This window comes from Salvelinus fontinalis, chromosome 26, assembly GCF_029448725.1.
Source record: "Salvelinus fontinalis isolate EN_2023a chromosome 26, ASM2944872v1, whole genome shotgun sequence".
Taxonomy (NCBI): Eukaryota; Metazoa; Chordata; class Actinopteri; order Salmoniformes; family Salmonidae; genus Salvelinus; species Salvelinus fontinalis.
The window spans coordinates 17,545,646-17,568,026 of NC_074690.1; the positions used below are offsets into that span (position 1 = coordinate 17,545,646).

A 22,381-nucleotide genomic window follows, 5' to 3' on the forward strand; every position below is an offset into this window, starting at 1 on the left:
TTTCTCTCTACCAAATCTGTTACCTGAAACCTGCATATGAACTTGTATCTCTTATGTTAAAATGATGTACTATTCTTTCAATTGTTTAATTTTACTACAGATGTTTCTCAAATAGTGATGGCCTTTGTACGCTACTGGCTTGAGAGTGAAATAACTATTGTTTAATGTGGTTAATTTATTTTAGTTATCTAGGCAAGTCAGTTAAGAACAAATTCTTATTTACAATGATGACCTACAATGTTAAGTATGTTGTTTGGATAGAAAATAGGCAGGATGGTTTATTGTAAAATAGTAATAGTATAACCTTTTGGTGTGATTCACAAAGTTTTTAGTGGATAAACTGAGTATAGTGACTCCGGTTGCATGCATTGCCAAGTGGTAGTAGTTGTGTGGCCCTCTTGTGACGCGCGCGATTTTTTTTACAACCGGATGATGTGGTAACTAGCCACCTGACACGGTTGCTAGGGGCCAGCATTGACAACACAGCGGTTTTGTAGCATGTTATGACCCTTACAAGTTGTCAAAAATAGAACAAAGTAGCAATTTATTACTTATTGTAAATAATTAGTTGGCACATTGGGCTGGCTTGATATTCAGTTCTAAAACTTGGAATTTAGCCTTACAGAAAAAATGTCGAACATACTTTTATCCGAGGTAGGCTGGGACGAGGGCTTTGCCATCCCAGTTGCCAATGCAGAAAATAAATGTTTGGAAGATGAGGTAAGTGTCTGTTAGCTAACAGTTTATTAGCTTATTTGTACCAGAATATCTGACATTTCATTTGTTTCATCTGTATTTGATATAAATCGACATATTTATGCCCCAGTTACATAGCGGACAGTAGGTGTCTAACGTTAACGTTAGTTAGCGAACGTTAGCTAGCTAAAACGAAACAGCTAACGTTAGCTGGGATGAACATCAGTCCAATGTGAAATATGACTGTCATTTGCACTTCCTACCTCTCCACAGCTTCAAATGAAACAAAATCAGAAGTTACAACTGGAGAACAAACTTGGTGGATACAAGGATAGAATACAAGCCATGGCTGAACACCTGAAAAATGTTAGGCAGGAGTTATCTCAAACTCAGGTAAAGCTACTTGCCCATTTTGGAATTCCATGAAAAGAGACTTCTGAGGTTCTGGCCCAAAACAATTTAGCTCATGCATAGATCTAGAACATTACTGTATGAGTAGTAGTTATATTGCTAAGTAATTCTGTTTATGCAAGGATGAATGAATAATGCCATGTGAACACAGGTATGACAGTAATTTTTTTGCAACAACTCTGAAATGCTATCCTATAACTGGTTTATTTTTATCTGTACTTTGTTAGGCTCTGTGCAAAGCCAGGGAGAAAGAGACTGAGTCGGAGATGCATTTCAAGGCCCTGGCGGAGAGAGAGGTGGGCCGTCTGCATCAGGAGATTACGCAGCTGGACAACGAGCTTGGAGCTCTGAGGGAGAAGAAGAATGCACAAGAGGTTATTCTACATACCATCAACATCCTGGTCTTTCTGTTCTAAAACAGAAGTCTTTCCTCAAAACAACATGGGTCTCTCTCTCTCTCTGTGACTGAGAATTATCTGGCCTGTTGTTCTATTTCCAACTGTTAGTATTCACTGGAACATACAACATATTCAGTGTATGTTCCACTGTATTAGATAAATGTCTAGCCATCTGTTTCCTCAGAACAACATCTTCAAAGCCACCCAGAAGCTGGAAGAGCTGAAAAGCCAGCTGAATTGGGACCAGCAGACCCTGGATGCCTGGCTTGAGGAGTCGGCACACAAGGACGAGGACACCATGGCCATCATCAAGTACGCCCAGCAGGACGAGAGCAGGATACGGGTACGTCATGGGTGTTGTGAGTGACCGACTGATGGGGGTACGAAAACCCGGGTACCCTGCGTGGTCTTGGATCTCAGTTACAGTGGCAAGCAACTACATTCCTTTCAGGATCCTCTAGAATGAACAGTTCACTGACAATGGGATATTCTTAATGAACAATACAATCTATTTTCTAAACTACTGTTTGCATTCTTTGTTTACAGGAGCTCACCTTGTTGATAGAGAAGATGACGCTTGAGGCAAACCAAAAGCACAAGGCACTGGACAATGAACTGACTGAGACCATATCAGCACAGGTCTAAAACCCCAGCTATCTTACAGTTCAGTACATTAACTAGTACAGAACAACACAGGAATATCAGTCAATGTTCAATCACCCGCAACTGAGATTCTTTTGTTGACATTTAAGCTACTTTGTGTCCATTGATGACACACTAGAGATGTATACGCCCCACATCAAACAGAAAGCATTTATTCTTCCTTGAAAATATACATCAGAGTGTGTCTCATGTATTGTAGTTGTGCTCTGCCAACAGATTGGTCTGGATAAGACGGCAGAAAACTTCCGCCAGGCTCACCTAGAGAGACAGGAGCTGATCCACCAGTGGGAGAACACCATCGAGCAGATGAAGAAAAGAGACAGCGAGATGCAGCAGTGTTCAATGGTAACCACTAGATGGCAGCCTGCAGTTATTACAGTCAGTCAGTCATACAATATTTGAGCTGACGATGGGATATCATAGCCTGGATAAACCAGATTGAATGCTACACTCACTTTGCTTCACTATCATTTTGTCAAGTTAAACCAGGCTAGGAATATTATAGCAGTTAGAAACTATTGTAAAGACACGAGTTCACTAGTTAACTTTTTCACATACTCACTTGGTCCAGAAACGATTAGATATATTTTATAGGTATTTTATAGTTGAAACAACACTGTTTCAACACCCCTTTTTATATTACGACACCTTAAGATGAATCTATCAAAATCATTAAAAAGAATACATGAAAGTGACTGATATACAACTGTGAAGTTTCTAAAATAATGGTCTGACAATGTAAGCAATGGATTTTGCTATATATTTCCAGCTCCTCACCCAAGTCAACCAGGACATCAGAGAGAAGAATGGAGTGATCAAGGAGAAGAAGACCTTCCTGGAGAGCGAGACGGAGAACAACAAGGAGTACGAGAAGAAGATAGCCATGGCCGACCGGCAGGCGGCCAAGCTGAGACGGGAGTTCCAGGAGCAGGAGAGTAACCGCACCAGACTACAGGACGAGGTGAGTCTGTCTGCTGTCTGTCTGTCTGTCCAGAGCTTTCTTCCCAGGATGAAACATTAACAAATTAGTATTTCATAATTTGCATATATTTATAGGCATTATAACATTGCAATTCATCAGCATTTATACGTATGTAATTACATTTATAGTATCTTATTCAAGAAAGTGATTAAAAAAATATAACCAAATCATTATGTCAATGCTTTCTGCTGACAGGTATTTTTATTCTGTATGACTTATTTCTATGGGAATGATGGCTTGTCTTATATTTTATTATCACGTATCTCTTTCTAGTTGGAGAGTCTGAAAGGGACAGTGGACAGAGCAGCTACTGATGTCGAGTCCATGAGGTCCCAACTATCCAACATGAAAAAGGACATCCAGGACAAAAACAACAAGTGAGACATAGAGATCGGCAGGCCTCAGTACCAGTCAAATAGGAATAATTGGAGGCATCGTTTTGGTGGGAATTCCCTCACAGGGATTCTTTATGTAATTCTGTGGAATACCCACCCTCTCACTAGTTATGATCTCTGTGTGTGTGTGTGTGTGTGTGTGTGTATGTGTGTGTGTGTGTGTGTGTGTGTGTGTGTGTGTGTGTGTGTGTGTGTGTGTGTGTGTGTAAAAACCTGGTCCAGGATAAAGGGGGCCAAGCTTCATAACACAGCCCTGGAGGAGAAGCTGAAGACAGTGACTGAGACGACCCTCAGCGTGGAGGAGCGGGCCGCTCAGATGGAGCAAGTACTGAAGGAAGAGGAGCAAACTATCAAAGTGAGTGCACTCCACATGATAAAACAATGTTTTTGTCATAATATCAGTATGTTTATCGGAAAGAGTGTCTGCATGGTACTGGGATGGCAGGCTGCAGTTGCGTTGAGCTAACTTGTGCATTTTCCCTAGCAATTCACATGGTCACAATATGAACTCGATATCACTAGATATTTAGAAGTATATGAACATTGTATCAATCAAACTGATATATTAAATTCCATTCTGACTGACTGTATTCTCCCATTTAGTTATTTCCATTTAGATGCTCTGATGTCATTCTATTCATTCCCATGAGGAATGTAGTGTTACATTGTGTTGTGGTTCTCTTTCGTAATTTTGCCAAACGGGGACACATCTCGGATGTCTTTCTTTGGAGCTGGTGAACCATGTGTTGACTTCAGTGTCACATTGTGTTGGTTAATGTACTCATGACCATGTTGTGGTGAACTGTCTCATTCTGCGTCTGTCGTGGGCTGCAGGACATGGACGCCCAGCTGCACCGCCACCGCGAGGTGCTATTCCGTGAGAGCCAGGAGGTACAGGCCCTGAGGTTGAAGGAGAAGGACTCCATGGCCGTGCTCTCTGGGAGCCGGGTGGCCCTCTCCAACCTGGACAGCCGCCTCAGTAAACTGGACCAGAACTCCCTCAAGCAGCAGGAGATCATCTACAACCAGGCTAGACAGCAGAAACACTAGTCTTTCTCTAGTTGTTATTTTCCTATCACTAACAATATGCAATACCCACCCTTTTTATTATCTATGCATAGTCACTTTACCCCTATCTACTGTCGTGGCAATTTCCCGTATTACCGAATGAGGAGAGTTATAAACCACATACCAGTCAGAGTTATACTTAAATTTAATCTTTAATAATATGAGCTTCAAAATCGCCCTTTGACTCTCAGATCAATTCAGTGTCTATAATGAATTCTGAGAGTCCCTACAAAAGAATACCAAGATCTTTTATAGCCAAGATACACCCCTCAACTTACATGACAAACCACAGGTCTTAGGAAAACTTCACAAAGGGCCTTTTACTTGAGAAAGGAGTATCCCATAGCCAGATAGCATTAGCTATAAATTATCGTTCAGTTTGGTCTTTAAGACGAGGTTCTAATCTCGTTCCTGGTACTTCATAGTACCAAAACATTACCTCATCCAAGGCATAACTCAATTCTCAACTCTATATTCTCCCATCTCAAATACACTCCACTCCTGGACAAGCTCACTAAGGGGAGTGAGCCTCTAGGTCATATACTATCTCAAGATAAGTGCAACATCAGAGGGGACATACAATGGTTCCAGACACTGCCATACTCCTCCCCCCAATGGGAAAAGGAGGGAGTGACTGGCGTACAGACATTGTGGAGACAACTAACTGGTTCCCCATTAATCACGCCATCCCTTCACATGGTTTCAAAATAGATAAAGACACATTCACATACGAAGACAATGTTCCATTCTGTCCTCCTCCACTTCTGATATTCTGCATAGCACCAGATGGTTTAACAGATACATTCACATATGAAGACAAACCTGACCTCTCCCCTCTCTAGGCCCCAAGTGACTTTTCCCTAGCTGAGAAGGGAAAAGTGCAACTGCCAACAGTATAGTCCAAAGGGAGACATTCTAATGACAAGTATCTCACATAAGCATATTAGATAAATAAAACATCTTATTTATCTATGTTACCCAACTAATTCTGATTCATCCCCAACACTACGTGTACATATTACCTCAATTACCTCGACTAACCTGTACCCCCTGTATATAGCCTCGTTATTGTTATTTTATTGTTGCTCTATTATTTTTTACTTTCGTTTATTTAGTAAATGTTTTTTTCTTAACTCATATTTTTCTTAACTGCATTGTTGGTTAAGGGCTTGTAATTAAACATTTCACTGTAAGGTCTACACCTGTTGGAGTCGGCGCGTGTGACAAATAACATTTGATTTGAATAGTAATAACAGCATGGTCATTCAACAGACACTTTCAGATAGCCCTTAGACCACTGTCATATGATCATTATCTATTTCTACCACCATGACCATTATAGCTAGCATTCGCCCTAATGTCATCACATCTCCTTCTACCATTGGGGTATACAAATCAAATCTTTTCAGTGTCCTGAGGGGGGGAAAGGTGTTGTCGTGCCCTCTTCACGACCTATACAGCTGGTCTTGAGGTGTATGCTTGGTGTAGTGGGTACATCACTAACTCCCTCTCCACCTCAAACGTTGCTACTCCAGGACTTCCAGATCCAACTGCTGGAGAGGAAGATGTTGCGTCTGCGTGGTGAGGTGAACACGGAGGAGAAGCAGGTCCTGGAGAAGAAGGCCCAAAAGCTGGCCCACAGGCTGGAGGAGAAGAAGAGGACGGCCACCATGCTCACCACCCAACTCAAGAAGCTCCAGGTGGACAGACCTCTCTCGTACTGTGGAATGTTCTTGATACTATTTTTCCTGATGATTTGGGCATTTCTGTTGTTTTTGTCACCTTAAAAGTAGGAAGACTATTTCTTGCAACCCTATCTTATCATAGAAATCATCAAAAATTGTTGTTGGTTTTTCTCTCTCAGATTTTCTGTTTTCAAATTAGTCTCTATTTACAGTTACCATATAATTACATTTTAACTAATCATTATAAAAAAATCTTTATAGACATTCTGTGATTTTACTGTTTCTGTCGTCTGACAGGATGATATTCGCTGTGTGAGGAAAGAGGCGGAGAAGACAGGAGCTGAGAAGAGAGACCTAACCACCAAGATCGAGGAGCTGCACCTGTTCAACCACATCTCCGACAAGGAACTGAAGAAGCTCCGGCTCAAGAAGCAGGTGAGAACGCAGGCGCATGCACACACACACACAGTCACTGTCACTGCAGTTTTACTCAGCCAACCTTGACTTTATTCATCTGATTAAATAAAACGATTATGTGAAACTCATACTCTTACACAGCCACACGTTGCCTCTGACCTTTGACCTTCAGGACACCATGGTGGAGGACAACATCCTGAAGCTGGAGATCAAGCGTCTGCGTGACCTGCTGTACAACAAGGCGGACAGCGTGCTCTCGCTGGAGAAGCGGCGGCTGCAGCTGCAGACGGCCATGAGGGAACGGGAGGAGGAGATTAAAGCGCACCGGGAGATGCTCAACAAGCAGGTCAAGATCACTGACCAGGAGCGCCAAGGACTCAGGTATGTCTAAGACTGGCTCCTAAAAGATACCCTATTACCCAGACAGTATAGTGAATTCAGTGTTCTTAAAGGGATACTTTGGGATTTTGGCTGTGGGGGCTATTTATCTGATGCCTTTAAACCCTGAACCTGGTCATGGGGATCCACAGGGTGTGCAGGCTTTTTCTCCTTCCCAGTACTAACATACCTGGGCCCATATTCAGATAGTCTTTTAGATCATAATGAATAAGATTGTATGGACGAGGGGGGGCTGATTCCAGATCAGCACTCCTACTCTGAGATGCTCTCTGAATACAGGGCTTGATGATCCAGTGCCATACGAGGGGGGTTGTGTTTGTTTTGCCCAAGGCTCATATAAAGTGGTAATGCGGCACTTGAAAAGAAAGCTGTCAAATGAATTGAACACAGGATAGCCAGACACTTGGTGTTTTGAGCCATTGTGTATACTCTATGTCTAATCAAATCGAGCTTTATTTATACAGCACATTTCAGACATGCAATGCAATGTGCATCACAGGAAAAAATTAATAAAAACAATGAAAATGAAAACTAAAATATTTACTACATAAGAATAACAATAAAAACTTCTCTGAAATATGCCTCAAGCTCAGCACATTTTAAATGTGGAGGAAATTTCACATAGGTTTACGGGGGTAGGATTTATCAGGCCGTCAATGGTCGAGAAGAGCACTCTCAACTGATTCTATGCGTACACTGATTGGTTAATTTCAGTGCTGAGGTGCATGAGAGACTGTCCAAGGTCGACAAGATGAGGAAGCGCTATGAGATTATGACTGTCTCGATGGCTGCTCCCGAGGGAGAAGAGGAAAAATCACAGGCTTATTATGTGATCAAGGTGAGAATTCCTTCAGACACCAAAAAAACTTCACCAACCAACTATTGCTTCGGTTAATAATTGATTTGGCTTATTGTGAAAAAAATATATACAGTGGCAAGAAAAAGTATGTGAACTCTTTGGAATTACCTGGATTTCTGCATAAATTGGTCATATAATTTGACAACAATAGACAAACACAGTCTGCTTAATCTAATAACACACAAACAATTATACGTTTTTATGTCTTTATTGAACACACCGTGTGGACATTCACAGTGGAGGGTGGGAAAAGTACGGTATGTGAACCCTTGGATTTAATAACTGGTTGACCCTCCTTTGGCAGCAATAACCTCAACCAAACGTTTTCTATAGTTGTGGATCAGACCTGCAAACAGTCAGGAGAAATTTTGGACCATTCCTCTTTACAAAGCTGTTTCAGTTCAGCAATATTCTTGGGATGTCTGGTGTGAACCGCTCTCGAGGTCATGCCATAGCATCTCCATCGGGTTGAGGTCAGGATTTTCTTCTGTTGAAGCCATTCTGTTGTTGATTTACTTCTGTGTTTCGGGTCGTTGTCCTATTGCATCACACAACTTCTGTTGAGCTTCAATTGGCGGACAGATAGCCTTACATTCTCCTGCAAAATGTCTTGATAAACATGGGAATTCATTTTTCTGTCGATGATAGCAAGTTGTCCAGGCCCTGAGGCGGCAAAGATTTCTGTAAGTCTTTAGCTGACACTCTAGGATTCTTCTTAACCTCATTGAGCATGCTGCGCTGTGCTCTTGCAGTCATCTTTGCAGGACGGCCACTCCTAGGGAGAGTAGCAACAGTGCTGAATTTTCTCCATTTATAGACAATTTGTCTTACCGTGGACTGATGAACATCAAGGCTATTAGAGATACTTTTGTAACCCTTTCCAGCTTAATGCAAGTCAACAATTCTTAATCTTAGGTCTTTTGAGATCTCTTTTGTTCGAGGCATGTTTCACATCAGGCAATGCTTCATGTGAATAGCAAAACCAGATTTTGTGAGCGTTTTTTATATTGCAGGGCAGCTCTAACCAAAATCTCCAATCTCGTCTCATTGATTGGACTCCAGGTTAGCTGACACCTGACTCCAATTAGCTTTTGGAGAAGTCATTAGCCTAGGGGTTCACATACTTTTTCCAACCTATACTGAATGTTTAAAATATGTATTCAATATAGACAAGAAAAATACAATAATTTGTGTGATATTAGTTTAAGAACACTGTGTTTGTCTATTGTTGTGACTTAGAGGAAGATCAGATCACATTTCTTGACCAATTTATGCAGAAATCCAGGTAATTCCAAAGGGTTCACATACTTTTTCTTGCAACTGTAGTTTTGACAGTTGTTAATTGTTTTGAGAACATGGAACTTTGTTTACAAATCAATTGAGAAAAACGTTGTACCATTTTACTTTCTACCGTGGGTAATGTGCTTTTCATAAGGCTGCCCAAGAGAAAGAGGAGCTCCAACGCGAGGGAGACGATTTGGACGCCAAGATCCGCAAGATGGAGAAGGAGATCCGAGCGCTGGAGAACACTCTCCACGTCGTCAACAGCCGCAACACAACCTATCGCAAATCCTTCAACAAAGTGACTGAGTCCAGTGCGTACTGTATGGGGAAAGGTTCCCTGTGAGATAAACTGATTCCAACAAATCAAATCAAAATGTATTGGTCTCATACACATGGTTAGCAGATGTTAATGCGAGTGTAGCGAAATGCTTGTGCTTCTAGTTCCGACCATGCAGTAATATCTAACAAGTAATCTAACAATTTCACAACAACTACCTTATACACACACAAGTCTAAAGGAATGATTAAGAATGTGTACATATAAATATATGGCTGAGCGATGGTCGAACGGCATAGGCAAGATGCAGTAGATGGTATAGAGTACAGTATATACATATGAGATGAGTAGTGTAGGGTATGTAAACATTATATAAAGTGTCATTGTTTAAGTGACTAGTGATACATTTATTACATCCAATTATTGAAGTGGCTAGAGATTGAGCCTCGGACTCTATGCCTCCCCCTCACCCAAAAAAAAGATGACAGAAATATGCCAGCAACAAATATTGACTCTATGCCATCACCATAGTAACACACACATCAATGTTATCAGTGTTCTATATCTATGAAGGGAAAACCCAACATAATCAGATGAGAGGATATACTATTTATAAACTATTTTATAACTTTAATGTGGTGGTTATTTTGTACTGTTGTTCTGTTCAGATCCTTTTTTACTCCTTTTTCTCCCCAATTGGTAGCTACAGTCTTGTCCCATCGCTGCAACTCCCATACGGACTCGGACGAGGCGAAGGTCGAGAGCCATGCGTCCTCCGAAAACACGACCTCGCCAAGTGCCCGCTTAAAGTGCCCGCTTAAACCGGAAGCCAGCTGCACCAATGTGCTGGAGGAAACACCTCACAACTGGCGACATGTCATTGTGCATGTGCCTGGCCCGCCACAGGATTCGCTATAGCGTGATGGGACAAGGACATCCCGGCCAAATGCTTCCCGGACGACGGTTGTCCAATTGTGCATCGCTTCATGGGTCTCCCATTCGCGGCCGGCTGCGACACGGCCCGGGATTGAACCCGGATCTGTAGTGATACTTCAAGCACTGCAGTGCCTTAGACTGCTGTGCCACTCGGGATGCCTTCCTTTTATACGCTATTTTGGTTTTTATTTCTTGCTTCATGCTGTAAAGTGTGTTGGTACAACCCTTTAATGTTTTTATAGAAGTAAACAATGAACCCAAAACTCTGTTTTGAAGGTGAGGAGTATCAGGAGAAACTGAAGCTGGATGAGCAGAAGAGAGCCGTTGAGGAGAAGTACAAGTACAAGAGGAGGCAGATCCGAGAACTGCAGGAGGACATTCAGGTACTTCTCCACCAAACCAACCATGACTGGGGCCAGGAGTTTTACTGGACTACTTAACCTGATCAGGAAAACTCCTGGTCCTAGCCTTGACATGAGCGTGGGTTTTCCACCAGGCCATCATCTTCTCACATAAAACTGGAGTAGAATCATCTTTTGTGTACTTCATTTCCATGCTGTTACTTTACCTCTCTGTCTCTCTCTGCCTTTCCCATGTGCAGTGTGTTAGATCTGTCCTAAGCCCTATCATGATCTCTTTTGTCTTCATCATACGCCTTACATTGGCTGCTCGTGTCCAAGAACAACAGGTCCAATATAGACTTGTCTGACAACTCACTCTTAACTATCATACAGTGCAATCATAACTGTGGTGTGTGTGTGTGTGTGTGTGTGTGTGTGTGTGTGTGTGTGATTAAATCGGTAGGGCATGAACAATACACTCGACAACCTGCTTCAAGAGGAGGCCGTTCAGAATGTGAGGACTGAAGAGACCCAGTCACGTATCATGTCTCTGAACAGAGAACTGGTTTCCCAGCAGGAGAAACTACACAGGGTCACTAAGCAGGTTTGATACCACCACCCAACAATTCACACCATCGCAACAAGTGTGTTCACACCATTCTTCAATGATGAAAGAAAAACATGAAATACGAAATGTACTTTACTGTAGCCCCCCTTATGTATGCATTCATAAAGCCTTTATAACAGCTACACAATACATATAATGTCTGTCATAGGCAGTCATGAACATGAATTGGTCATAGGGTCAGGAAAAAATCCTGGCCCTACTTATCACTGCTCTGTGTTCATCCCTTGCTATTCTCCATGACAGTGCTCCAAACTGACCAAAGAAATCCGGTCGGGGAAGAAGGCCAAGGAGGAGACGTTTGAGGAGAGGGACATTGAGCTGAGGGAGCTGAAGGACTTCAATAAGAATATCAACAAGATGCTGCTGGTTGCCATGGAGGAACTGCCTGACCTCAGATCAGCTCTACACATGTACTTTGTCCAGGTAGCCTTCTTTCTTTTTACTATAAAAAGTATGACGTTTTTCTCCATGCAGCTGATAATACTATGCACTCTTCGAAAAAAGATCCTGCCTAGAACCAAGAAGGGTTCTTCAATTATCCCCATAGAAGAACCCTCTGAAAATAACTATTTTTGGTTTCAAGTAGAATCCTTTCACTAATACAAGGTTCTACGTGAAACCTTTTACCACAAAAATATTCTAAGTAGAACATTTTTCACAACCAAAGGGTTCTCCTATGGGGAGAAACAAAGGTTTTTTTTTCTTCTAAAAGTGTAGGTGTGCAAATTATACCTTTTTAACCTTGTAGAGTTTGGCAAGGCAATGACTCCATTCTGAAATTCTGACAGCAAATTGCACTGATGTTAGTTGATTCAAGGAAATGCAAAATGTTAGGTTTTAGGGACAGCTAAGTTTCAAACAAATCTAATAAAACAAAACTAATCAATTTCTGGCAACTTACTCTAAAAGCAAACAAGAAGTTGACCCATCCCATTAAGTCTCATTTTGGATGGCCTTTTACTCAGGACTAAAAAGGTCTAATTTAATTTGTGTGTACTGTATGTGACTCAGGCCAACTTGCCCCTGCCGTCTCCTGCCTCCACCCCTGCCAGCCGACAAAGCTCAAAGACTAACTCTGCTCGCAGCTCCGTCTCTCTCAGGTACGTCACAACTATTTTACACAGTCAATCTAGCTCAGGGGTCTACAATATACATTCCGTAGCCAAATACCCTCTAGAGACAATTTTTGGGGGCCGACGGGTAAAAAAAATGAAAGGGACTCACAGTTAGGAGCATATCTGAAAGCTACATTCCTTTTCTTCCTGACACATTTTAAAACCTCAAAGGTTTTTCCTGTTTAGCTGTTTTTTGAATGTCTTGTTTTTAGACTGCTACAACGGAATTGTCCATACTGTTATTTCTGAGTCTCAAAGTTTCCAATCATATCTACTGATAGTTTACACAGAGTGTACAAAACATTAGGAACACCTTCCTAATATTGAGTTGAACCCCCCTTTTGCCCTCAGAACAGCCTCAATTCGTCAGAGCATGGACTCTACAAGGTGTCCAAAGCGTTCCACAGGGATGCTGGCCCATGTTGACTCCAATGTTTCCCACAGTTGTGTGAAGTTGGCTGGATTTCCTTTGGGTGGTGGACCATTCTTGATATACATGGGAAACTGTAGAGTGTGAAAAACCCAGCAGCGTTGCAGTTCTTGACACAAACCGGTGCGCCTGGCACCTAATACCATACACCGTTCAAACGCACTTAAAACCTGTTGAGGACAGAGGGCGCTGTTTTCACTTTGGGGGAAAATCGTGCCCAATTTAAACGGCCTCGTACTCAATTCTTGCTCGTACAATATGCATATGATTATTACTATTGGATAGAAAACACTCTAGTTTCTAAAACCGTTTGAATTATATCTGTGAGTAAAACAGAACTCATTTGGCACAAACTTCCTGACCAGGAAGTGGAAAATCTGAAATCGATGCTCTGTTCTAGGTCCTGCCTATAAATGGGCATGATACGTATTAGTATACATGCACGTCATACACCTTCCCCTGGATGTCAAGAGGCAGTGAGAGAAGAAATGGAGTGTTTATCTTGGTCTGAGATGGAATAAATCCTCTTGGAATGACGTGTCACCCATTTCCTGTTTTCTGGAAAGCGCGAGGTTGGACCTGGAATTGCCTTCTGAAAAGCTTTCGTTATAGGCGACTACTATCTCCGGCTTTGATTTTATTTGATACATGTGACAATATCATCGTAAAGTATGTTTTTTCAATATAGTTTTATGAGACTATTGAAATTTATTTGGGACGTTAGGCGTGTTGCGTTGTGTGCCTTTGTTCAGGAAGGAGAGCTTTGCGCCTCTTGGCTAGTGCGCTTGCTAATTCAAGAAGGAAAAAGGACGTTCTAAATCCAAACAACGATTGTTCTTGACAAAGGACATCTTGTACAACATTCTGATGGAAGATCAGCAAAAGTAGGACCCATTTTATGATGCTATTTCATATATCTGTCGAACTGTGTACTATTAGTTTTGCGCCCAGGTTTTGGGCACTCGCTCGCCATAACGTAAGCCTTATGTCGTAATGAAGTTATTTTTAGAATTCTAACACGGCGATTGCATTAAGAACTAGTGTATCTATCATTTCCTATACAACATGTATTTTTTTGTTTATGAATAGCTATTTGGTCAGAATATGTGTGTCAGAAAAATATCCGGACGTTGTGGGAAAAAGTAGCTACGTTAGCACAATGTATAACCACTGATTTCAGCTCTAAATATGCACATTTTCGAACAAAACATAAGTGTATGTATAACCTGATGTTATAGGACTGTCATCTGATGAAGCATATCAAGGTTAGTAAAAAATTATATATCTTTTGCTGGTTTATTACGATCGCTAACTTTTGCTGCTGGGAAATGGCTTGTGTTTCTGGCTATTGTGGTAAGCTAATATAACGCTATATTGTGTTTTCGCTTTAAAACACTTAAGAAATCGGAAATATTGTCTGGAATCACAAGATGCCTGTCTTTCATTTGCTGTACACTATGTATTTTTCAGAAATGTTTTATGATGAGTATTTAGGTATTTGACGTTGGTGTTTGTAATTATTCTGTCTGCTTTCGGTGCAATTTCTTTTTTTTCTTTTTTTTTTTCTTTTTTAAAATTTTTATCCCCTTTTCTCCCCAATTTTCGTGGTATCCAATCGCTAGTAATTACTATCTTGTCTCATCGCTACAACTCCCGTACGGGCTCGGGAGAGACGAAGGTCGAAAGCCATGCGTCCTCCGAGGCACAACCCAACCAAGCCGCACTGCTTCTTTAACACAGCACGCCTCCAACCCGGAAGCCAGCTGCACCAATGTGTCGGAGGAAACACCGTGCACCTGGCCCCCTTGGTTAGCGCGCACTGCGCCCACAGGAGTCGCTGGAGCGCGATGAGACAAGGATATCCCTACCGGCCAAACCCTCCCTAACCCGGACGACGCTAGCCCAATTGTGCGTCGCCCCACGGACCTCCCGGTCGCGGCCGGCTGCGACAGAGCCTGGGGGCGAACCCAGAGACTCTGGTGGCGCAGTTAGCACTGCGATGCAGTGCCCTAGACCACTGCGCCACCCGGGAGGCCCTTCGGTGCAATTTCTGATTGTAGCTGCAATGTAAACTATGATTTATACCTGAAATATGCACATTTTTCAAACAAAACATAGATTTATTGAATAACATGTTATAAGACTGTCATCTGATGAAGTTGGTTCTTAGTTAGTTAGGTTGGCTTTGTGCATGCTACCTGTGCTGTGAAAAATGTCTGTCCTTTTTTGTAATTGGTGGTGAGCTAACATAAATATACGTGCTGTTTTCGCTGTAAAACATTTTAAAAATCGGACATGTTGGCTGGATTCACAAGATGTGTACCTTTCATTTGCTGTATTGGACTTGTTAATGTGTGAAAGTAAAATATTTCAAAAAAATATATTTTGAATTTCGCGCTCTGCCTTTTCAGTGGAATGTGGGAGGAGTTCCGCTGGCGGAACGCCAGAGCAGTACAGGTTAATCTTTTGTCTTGGTCATTCATCAATGGCACACATACAGTGCATTCGGAAAGTATTCAGACCCCTTCCCTTTTTCCACATTGTGTTACAGTCTTATTATAAAATGGATTAAATTAATTTCTTTCATCATCAATCTACACACAATACCCCATAATGACAAAGTGAAAGTCAGGTTTTTAGAAATGTTTGCAAAATTATTAAAAAATAAAAAAACAGATGCCTTATTTGCAGAACTATTCAGATCCTTTGCTATGAGACTCAAAATTGAGCTCAGGTGCTTCCTGTTTCCATTGATCATCCTTGAGATGTTTCTACAACTTTTTTGGAGTCCATCTGTGGTAAATTCAATTTATTGAACATGATTTGAAAAGGCACACACCTGTCTATATAAGGTCCCACAGTTGACAGTGCATGCCAGAGCAAAAACCAAGCCATGAGGTTGAAGGAATTGTCCATAGAGCTCAGAGACAGGATTGTGTTGAGGCACAGATCTAGGGAAGGGTACAAAAACATTTCTGTAGCGTTGAAGGTCCCCAAGAACACAGTGGCCTCCATCATTTTTAAATGGAAGACGTTTGGAACCACCAAGACTCTTCCTAGAGCTGGCTGCCTGGCCAAACTGAGCAATCGGGGGAGAAGGGCCTTGGTGTGTTCATAAATTCAATCTGGAGTGCCAGAGTGGGCTCAGAGTGCGCTCGGGGCGTTCGTAAATTCAGAGCGTTGTAAAATTGTCTGTTCGTAAATTCGGAGTGTTTCGCTCTCGGAGCGTTCAGAATGCACACTGCTAAAGTTGGCTAGCGTGCTAGCTACTTCCAGACACAAATGAGAGAACACCTCACTCTAACCATTTTACTCGCCCTTGCAGAGTTATCCAGACCATTGGTGACTAACTGTGCTGCTGGCAACAATTGAATTACGCTTTTTTGCCGATGTTTATCGACACTGGCCATATTCTGCTGGTGTTGAACGTTCGTAAATTCATCAGTTATACTGCGCTCTGGCAGACTCAGACAATAGTGCTCTGAAATCAGAGTAAATGGCCAGAATCAATTTTCGAACACACCCCTGGTCAGGGAGGTAACCAATAACCCTATGGTCGCTCTGACAGAGCTCCAGAGTTCCTCTGGAGATGGGAGAACATTCCAGAGCAACAACCATCTCTGCAGCACTCCACCAATCAGGCCTTTATGGTAGAGTGGCCAGACGGAAGCCACTCCTCAGTAAAAGGCACATAACAGCCCGCTTGGAGTTTGCCAAAAAGCCCCTAAAGGACTCTCAGACCATGAGAAACAAGATTCTCTGGTCTGATGAAACCAAGATTGAACTCTTTGGCCTGAATGCCAAGCATCACGTCTGGACGAATACCTGGCACCATCCCTACGGTGAAGCTTGGTGGTGGCAGCACCATGCTGTGGGGATGTTTTTCAGAGGCAGGGACTGGGAGACTAGTCAGGATCGAGGGAAAGATGAATGGAGCAAAGTACAGAGAGATCCTTGATGAAAACCTTCTCCAGAGTGCTCAGGACCTCAGACTGGGGTAAAGGTTCACCTTCCAACAGGACAACGACCCTAAGCAGACAGCCAAGACAAAGCAAGAGTAGCTTCGGGACAAGTCTCTGCATGTCCTTGAGTGGCCCAGCCAGAGCCTGGACTTGAACCCGACATCTCTGGAGAGACCTGAAAATAGCTGTGCAGCGACGCTCCGTTTATTTGTATTATTTATTTGCAAACGTAATTTTTTTAAATATTTTTGGCTTTGTCGTTATGGGTTATTGTGTGTAGATTGATGAGGGGGAAAAAACGATTTAATCAATTTTAGAATAAAGCTATAATGTAACAAAATGTGGAAAAAGTCAAGGGGTCTGAATACTTTCCGAATGCACTGTACACAATCCATATCTCAATTGTCTTAAGGCTCAGAAATCCTTCCTTAACCTGTCTTCTACTGATTGAAGTTGATTTAACAGGTGACATCAATAAGGGATCATAGCTTTCATCTGGATTCACCTGGTCAGTCTGTCATGGAAAGAGCATGTTTTGTACACTCATTGTGTGTCAATATGTTCTTGTAAAATATAGCTTCTTAAATGTATTTTTCCACTGCAGGTCAGCTGGGTCTTCAGCAAGCAGCAGCCCAAGGGCGTCGTCAGTGCATTCTCCCCCTGTTAAGACTCTGGAGCTGGGCTTGGGGTTGTCTGTTACGTCCCCTCCTCTCACCTCTCCACGGGACTCCCATCCACCCAGCCCCACCAGCAGCAGCGGCAGCAAGCGCCAGAGCCCATAGAGAAACCCTACAATAGGACAGCCTCACTTACAGCACCAGAAGGCTAATGTGACTGTAGTGCCATTAGGAAAGAGAATGTGTGTACTGAACAACCGTTTGGTGAGTTGATTGATTTGCATGTTTTTTTCTATTTTTTTGGCAGTGATATGAGAAATACACTTAAATAATATATGATTTACCTTTTTTTTTGAAAGGCACATATTCTCCATTTGTCAGTTAAAGTTTATAGAATTGTATTGTAAATGTGCATAAAAAATATGTATTTTTTCTAAATTAAGTTTTACTCCTGGCAATGTGCTTCTGGATATATCCCAATAAAATAGATGGTTGCTTGTCAGAATGATCAATTAGTTGATAATACACTTGTTTTGATAATAAACATGTTTTTTCTGTGTTTTATATATATTTCCACAATATGAGGTTGGAATAATACTGTAAAAATTATGATAATGCCCTTTTAGAGTAAGAGCTGTTTGAAAAGACCACCTGAAGTTTCAGACTGTTTTGGTGGGATGGTGTTTTGGCAAAATTCTTGCTTGAGAAATTGCTCTTTGTTAAGAAGCAATTTTTGTTTCTTTTTGACATTTTAATTGAAAACAATCCCAGTAAGGTGCTTAATTGTTACCCAGAAATGATGTGATATTGAGATAAAAAAAACGGCTTCATTGGCCCTATAAAAAATACTGGTTGAGGTTTTGACATAAAATCTTGTGAGACAGATATATGGAACAACTTCCTCATAGCTATTAAAATAGTTCAAGAGGAGGCGGTCAGACCTTTTTCTGAAATCACTTGTGCCTCAATGAATTTTTGAAAACCTGGGCATTATTTAAAAGGCAAATCCCTCCCACAATGAATAGAGGAGACAACTTCCTCATGCTGAACAAAGATTGTCAGACGGACTCGCTGAACAGAATCTTCCCACATCACAGCTCAGTCGGTGCTCTGTCTTCTGAAACAACATCATGCTTTTCCTATTATTTTGTGTTGGATGTGTTGCTTTGTCTGCAGGGCAATCCTCTGGTAAGTTATCAATTTAACATGTTTTTAATGTTCATGATTTGAAAAGAAAATGTCAGAGGTTTAGTCCAGAAAACAGTGACTGTTGAAGCATGACCAAACCCAGATATCAGTGAAGATGTGTCTTCCAGTCATTAGTAGTGAGCATGAGTAAGTCAATAACAACAAAAATGATGTGTGGAAAAGAATAGAACAATTCAATTGAACAAATCAGATGATTGAATGTGGATCAAATGCTGATATTTAAAATATAGTAGGAAGTAGAGAAGTGTGATGACTACTGTGAAAACAACGTTATTATGTATTTTTGTATTGCTTGTTGTGATCATAAAGTAGATATATAAGTTGGTACTATATATAAAGTAGGTACTAGTCTGTTTGGGCTATCATTCAACTCCTTATAATGTAATGTTTTGCATAAGACACGGAGTACAGGGAGTGGAATGTTTAGCCTAAAACAGGTTTGGATTTCAGGCTAATGAGAGATACAGCTTCATGTCAATATTTACCCCAGCAGCTTCAACTACAATGGGACCAAGGACTATCGCGACACAGGTGACAACACCTCCAACTCTTACTACCCCTTACGTGGACCCAACTTTTGGTACTAAACCCCTGGAAAGTGGTGGGTAGTTAAGCATAAAGTAAATATATTGAATTATGATACTCGGCTAATTGTCTTTAATTTACTGAAATAATTTGAATATTCTTGCCCAAATATAGGATTTGCAATTCTTCAGATCGCTGTCCAATCTTATCAGGAGCTAAATGAGACCACAGTTGATCCAGTCTTGAGTCAGGTAACATTTAGACCACAGTTGATCCAGTTTAGAGTCAGCTGACATTTAGACCACAGTTGATCCGGTCTTGAGTCAGGTAACATTTCCTCATTCAATCATGGTGGTTTGCTTTTTTTCTCTTTCTTATCTATATCCCAGGTAGCAATGTATGTATATATTTTATATAAAGTTCCAATGCATATGATTTATCTATTATACAAGTATATATATTGGAAAATTAGATCTAGATTAGATGAGCTTGAGTTGAACTAAATAGTGATCCATTTTCTCTACTAGATCTACAACATCTTTCGGGCACAGCAACCTGATCTGAATATTCGACTGACCGTGAAAACTGTCCAGAAAGTTTGATGGATTATGATCCAAGGCATAGCAGATTGAACTTCTAATGGTACATCATGTTCTGCAGATGTGAACTATTGTACTGTATTTTCAATGATTTTATGCTTATCTTTTCTTTGGCTATAAACATGTTACAAATACTGCAACTGTTCTCACACTCATGTTAATTCAACGGATCCAGTGACTTCAGTCTTTTTTTTTATATCAAACATAAAGTGACTTCCCTGAAAAAAACAGTCCAACCCACCCCCAAAAAATGTATATGTAACTTTTTTCATTCCTAACAAAATAATGACAATGTTGTGTACAAATTAAGCTAAACCTTGATAACTACTAGCCACATTTTTTATGCAAGCAAGGGGTTTCTCTCCAAAGCTAAATCAATTGGTGTATTAATTTACAACACAAACATAAATATTGTTAAGCGTCTTTAATTGAGTATTCACAAATATCAACGTAAAAAATGTACCATGTACATTTTAGAACGATGTTTGAAATGAAGTCACGTAGGCCTATGTTATTATGAACATACTGAACCAGAGAGTGTAGCCTACATTTATTTCACCTGAGTAGCCCGAAGCATACCATCCTGCATCCCACTGCTGGCTTACTTCTGAAGCCAATCAGGGTTGTCCTTGGATGGGAGACCAGATGCTGCTGGAAGTGGTGTTGGAGAGCCAGTAGGAGGCACCTTTTCCTTTGGTCTAAAAAAAATACATCCCAATGCCCCAGGGCAGTGATTGGGGAGATTGTCCTGTGTAGGGTGCCATCTTTCGGATGGGATGTTAAATGGGTGTCCTGACTCTGTGGTCACAAAAAATCCCATGGCACTTATCATAAGAGTAGGGGTGTTAACGCTGGTGTTCTGGATGAATTCCCAATCTGGCCCACATACCATCATGGCCTCCTAATCATCCCCAGTTTACAATTGGCTCGTTCCTCTCCCCTGTAACTATTCCCCAGGTCGATGTTGTAGATGAGAAAATCCAGTTGTTGGTGTAATTCTTTAATTTTACTGAGCCCACTTCCTGCAAAAGCATTAGACAGGCAGGGCTAGAATCAGATTGTGGAGTATGTTTGACATTGAATTTACGAACACACCCAATCTGGAGAGCCAGAGAGCGCTATGGGCGTTCGTAAATTCAGAGCGTTTCGCTCTCGGAGGACACACTGGACGCCCTGGCCGTGGACTAGGGTTGATACGAGCCTTCTGACCTCACAACGACAGTCAAGCTAACTAGCTAACGTTGGCTAGCTTGCTAGCTACTTCCAGACACAAATGAGAGAACAATCTCACACTGACCATTTTACTCGCCCTAGCATAGCTGGTTAGGCTGTTTTCATGTTATCCAGAGCGTTGGTGACTGGCAACAATTTAATTACACTTTTTTTAACCGACAATTACTGACACCGGCCAAATTCAACCGGTGTTGAGCATTCATTTATTCTGCGCTCTGGCTCACAGATGAGAGTGCTCTGAAATCGGAGTAGATATTATTATTATTTTTTACGAACGCACCCATTGTATTGTCATTTAGTGGGGACTGGAGTTTCAATTTGTATTACGCTTTGAACACACCGACAGTATCAATACGCAAAACAGGACGCAGCATCATCTGGATATGTATGCAACAACAGTTTAACATTTTCCTTCTGCTACCTTTTCTATGAAGCCGTCTACGCAGACAGTTTGACGCATACGTTCGATAAATCCAAAGTATACACCACGCCTAACGCACTGCAACTTATTAAAACATATAGGCCTATGGGCTAGGCTACATGAGGTGTGTGACTATGATTTTAAAAAGTTGCCAAAAAGAGGCTTTGTTTCTTATGCTGGGCATCATTCACAAGTAATAATATATCATTCACAAGTGGTAGGCTAATATTGTCACCCATCAGACTATTCTTGATTTAATCTTGTCTTTACATATACTACATAATATATGTGTGTAATTTTGATTAAGAATGGACGATTTTTAGAATGGACGCTTTTCCCCGTGGTTTATTTTCATGCCAGCTAGATAGTCTATACTCCTGTTGCAAATATAAGAAATGAGCTTAATATTAGGAAAGTTGAGAAAGAAATATAGTGGGCCTAGCATATAGAAAGTTGATGGGATCCTCCTCTTTTTATTAGCAGCCATCACTCTGTTTTCTCAGGCAATTGCATAGCCTTTTGAAATGTTGCGCAACATGAGCTCATGGGCTCTCATGAAGTGTTTGATTAGATTTTAAAACACATTTGCATTGCTGTCAGAGTGATTAGAGGGACAATAGAGTAATGAGTACCAGGCAGTTAGAAAGTTTGGTAAGCTACTATTGACCAGCATCAGAGCTTGGAGAAACCTAATTACCGTGACTAAACGATCATCTGGAATTTGACTGCCTCCATGACTCGTGACCGCAGGTGTGGCGGTAATATGGTCACCCCAACAGCCCTACACGAGAGTTTCTATTGGAGAAATTCAGGTATGTTTATCCCCGTTTT

The 22,381-nt window shown here is 41.3% G+C and overlaps 1 protein-coding gene across 4 annotated transcripts; it reads left to right on the top strand.

Moving 5' to 3' along the window:
• The first annotated feature begins 49 nt into the window (after positions 1–49).
• On the top strand, positions 50–20,036 carry LOC129823772 (coiled-coil domain-containing protein 39-like). 4 transcript variants are annotated; one of them, XM_055882739.1, is made up of 23 exons: positions 50–720; positions 970–1,089; positions 1,335–1,481; positions 1,690–1,848; positions 2,052–2,144; positions 2,385–2,513; positions 2,938–3,129; positions 3,424–3,527; positions 3,768–3,900; positions 4,380–4,574; positions 6,149–6,313; positions 6,596–6,733; positions 6,888–7,096; positions 7,829–7,952; positions 9,409–9,568; positions 10,747–10,853; positions 11,275–11,415; positions 11,683–11,862; positions 12,451–12,539; positions 17,551–18,751; positions 19,240–19,373; positions 19,472–19,548; positions 19,825–20,036. In XM_055882739.1, exons 1-20 carry the CDS (start codon positions 631–633, stop codon positions 17,726–17,728), a joined length of 2,853 nt encoding a protein of 950 aa, XP_055738714.1. In that variant the 5' UTR covers positions 50–630; the 3' UTR covers positions 17,729–18,751; positions 19,240–19,373; positions 19,472–19,548; positions 19,825–20,036. The 4 variants fall into 4 exon arrangements, with proteins under 4 accessions (XP_055738714.1, XP_055738713.1, XP_055738712.1 ...); XM_055882738.1 differs by having other exon boundaries at positions 19,263–19,373; XM_055882737.1 differs by having other exon boundaries at positions 19,266–19,373.
• The last annotated feature ends 2,345 nt before the right edge of the window (positions 20,037–22,381 follow it).

What these genes read in the sequence shown, in the direction of transcription:
- LOC129823772 (XM_055882739.1), top strand. Translation starts at nt 631, where the DNA reads ATGTCGAACATACTTTTATCCGAGGTAGGCTGGGACGAGGGCTTTGCC. An exon ending in AGGACGAGAGCAGGATACGG is followed by an intron (nt 1,849 to 2,051) that starts GTACGTCATGGG and finishes CTTTGTTTACAG; the next exon opens with GAGCTCACCTTGTTGATAGA. An exon ending in CAACAAAGTGACTGAGTCCA is followed by an intron (nt 9,569 to 10,746) that starts GTGCGTACTGTA and finishes TCTGTTTTGAAG; the next exon opens with GTGAGGAGTATCAGGAGAAA.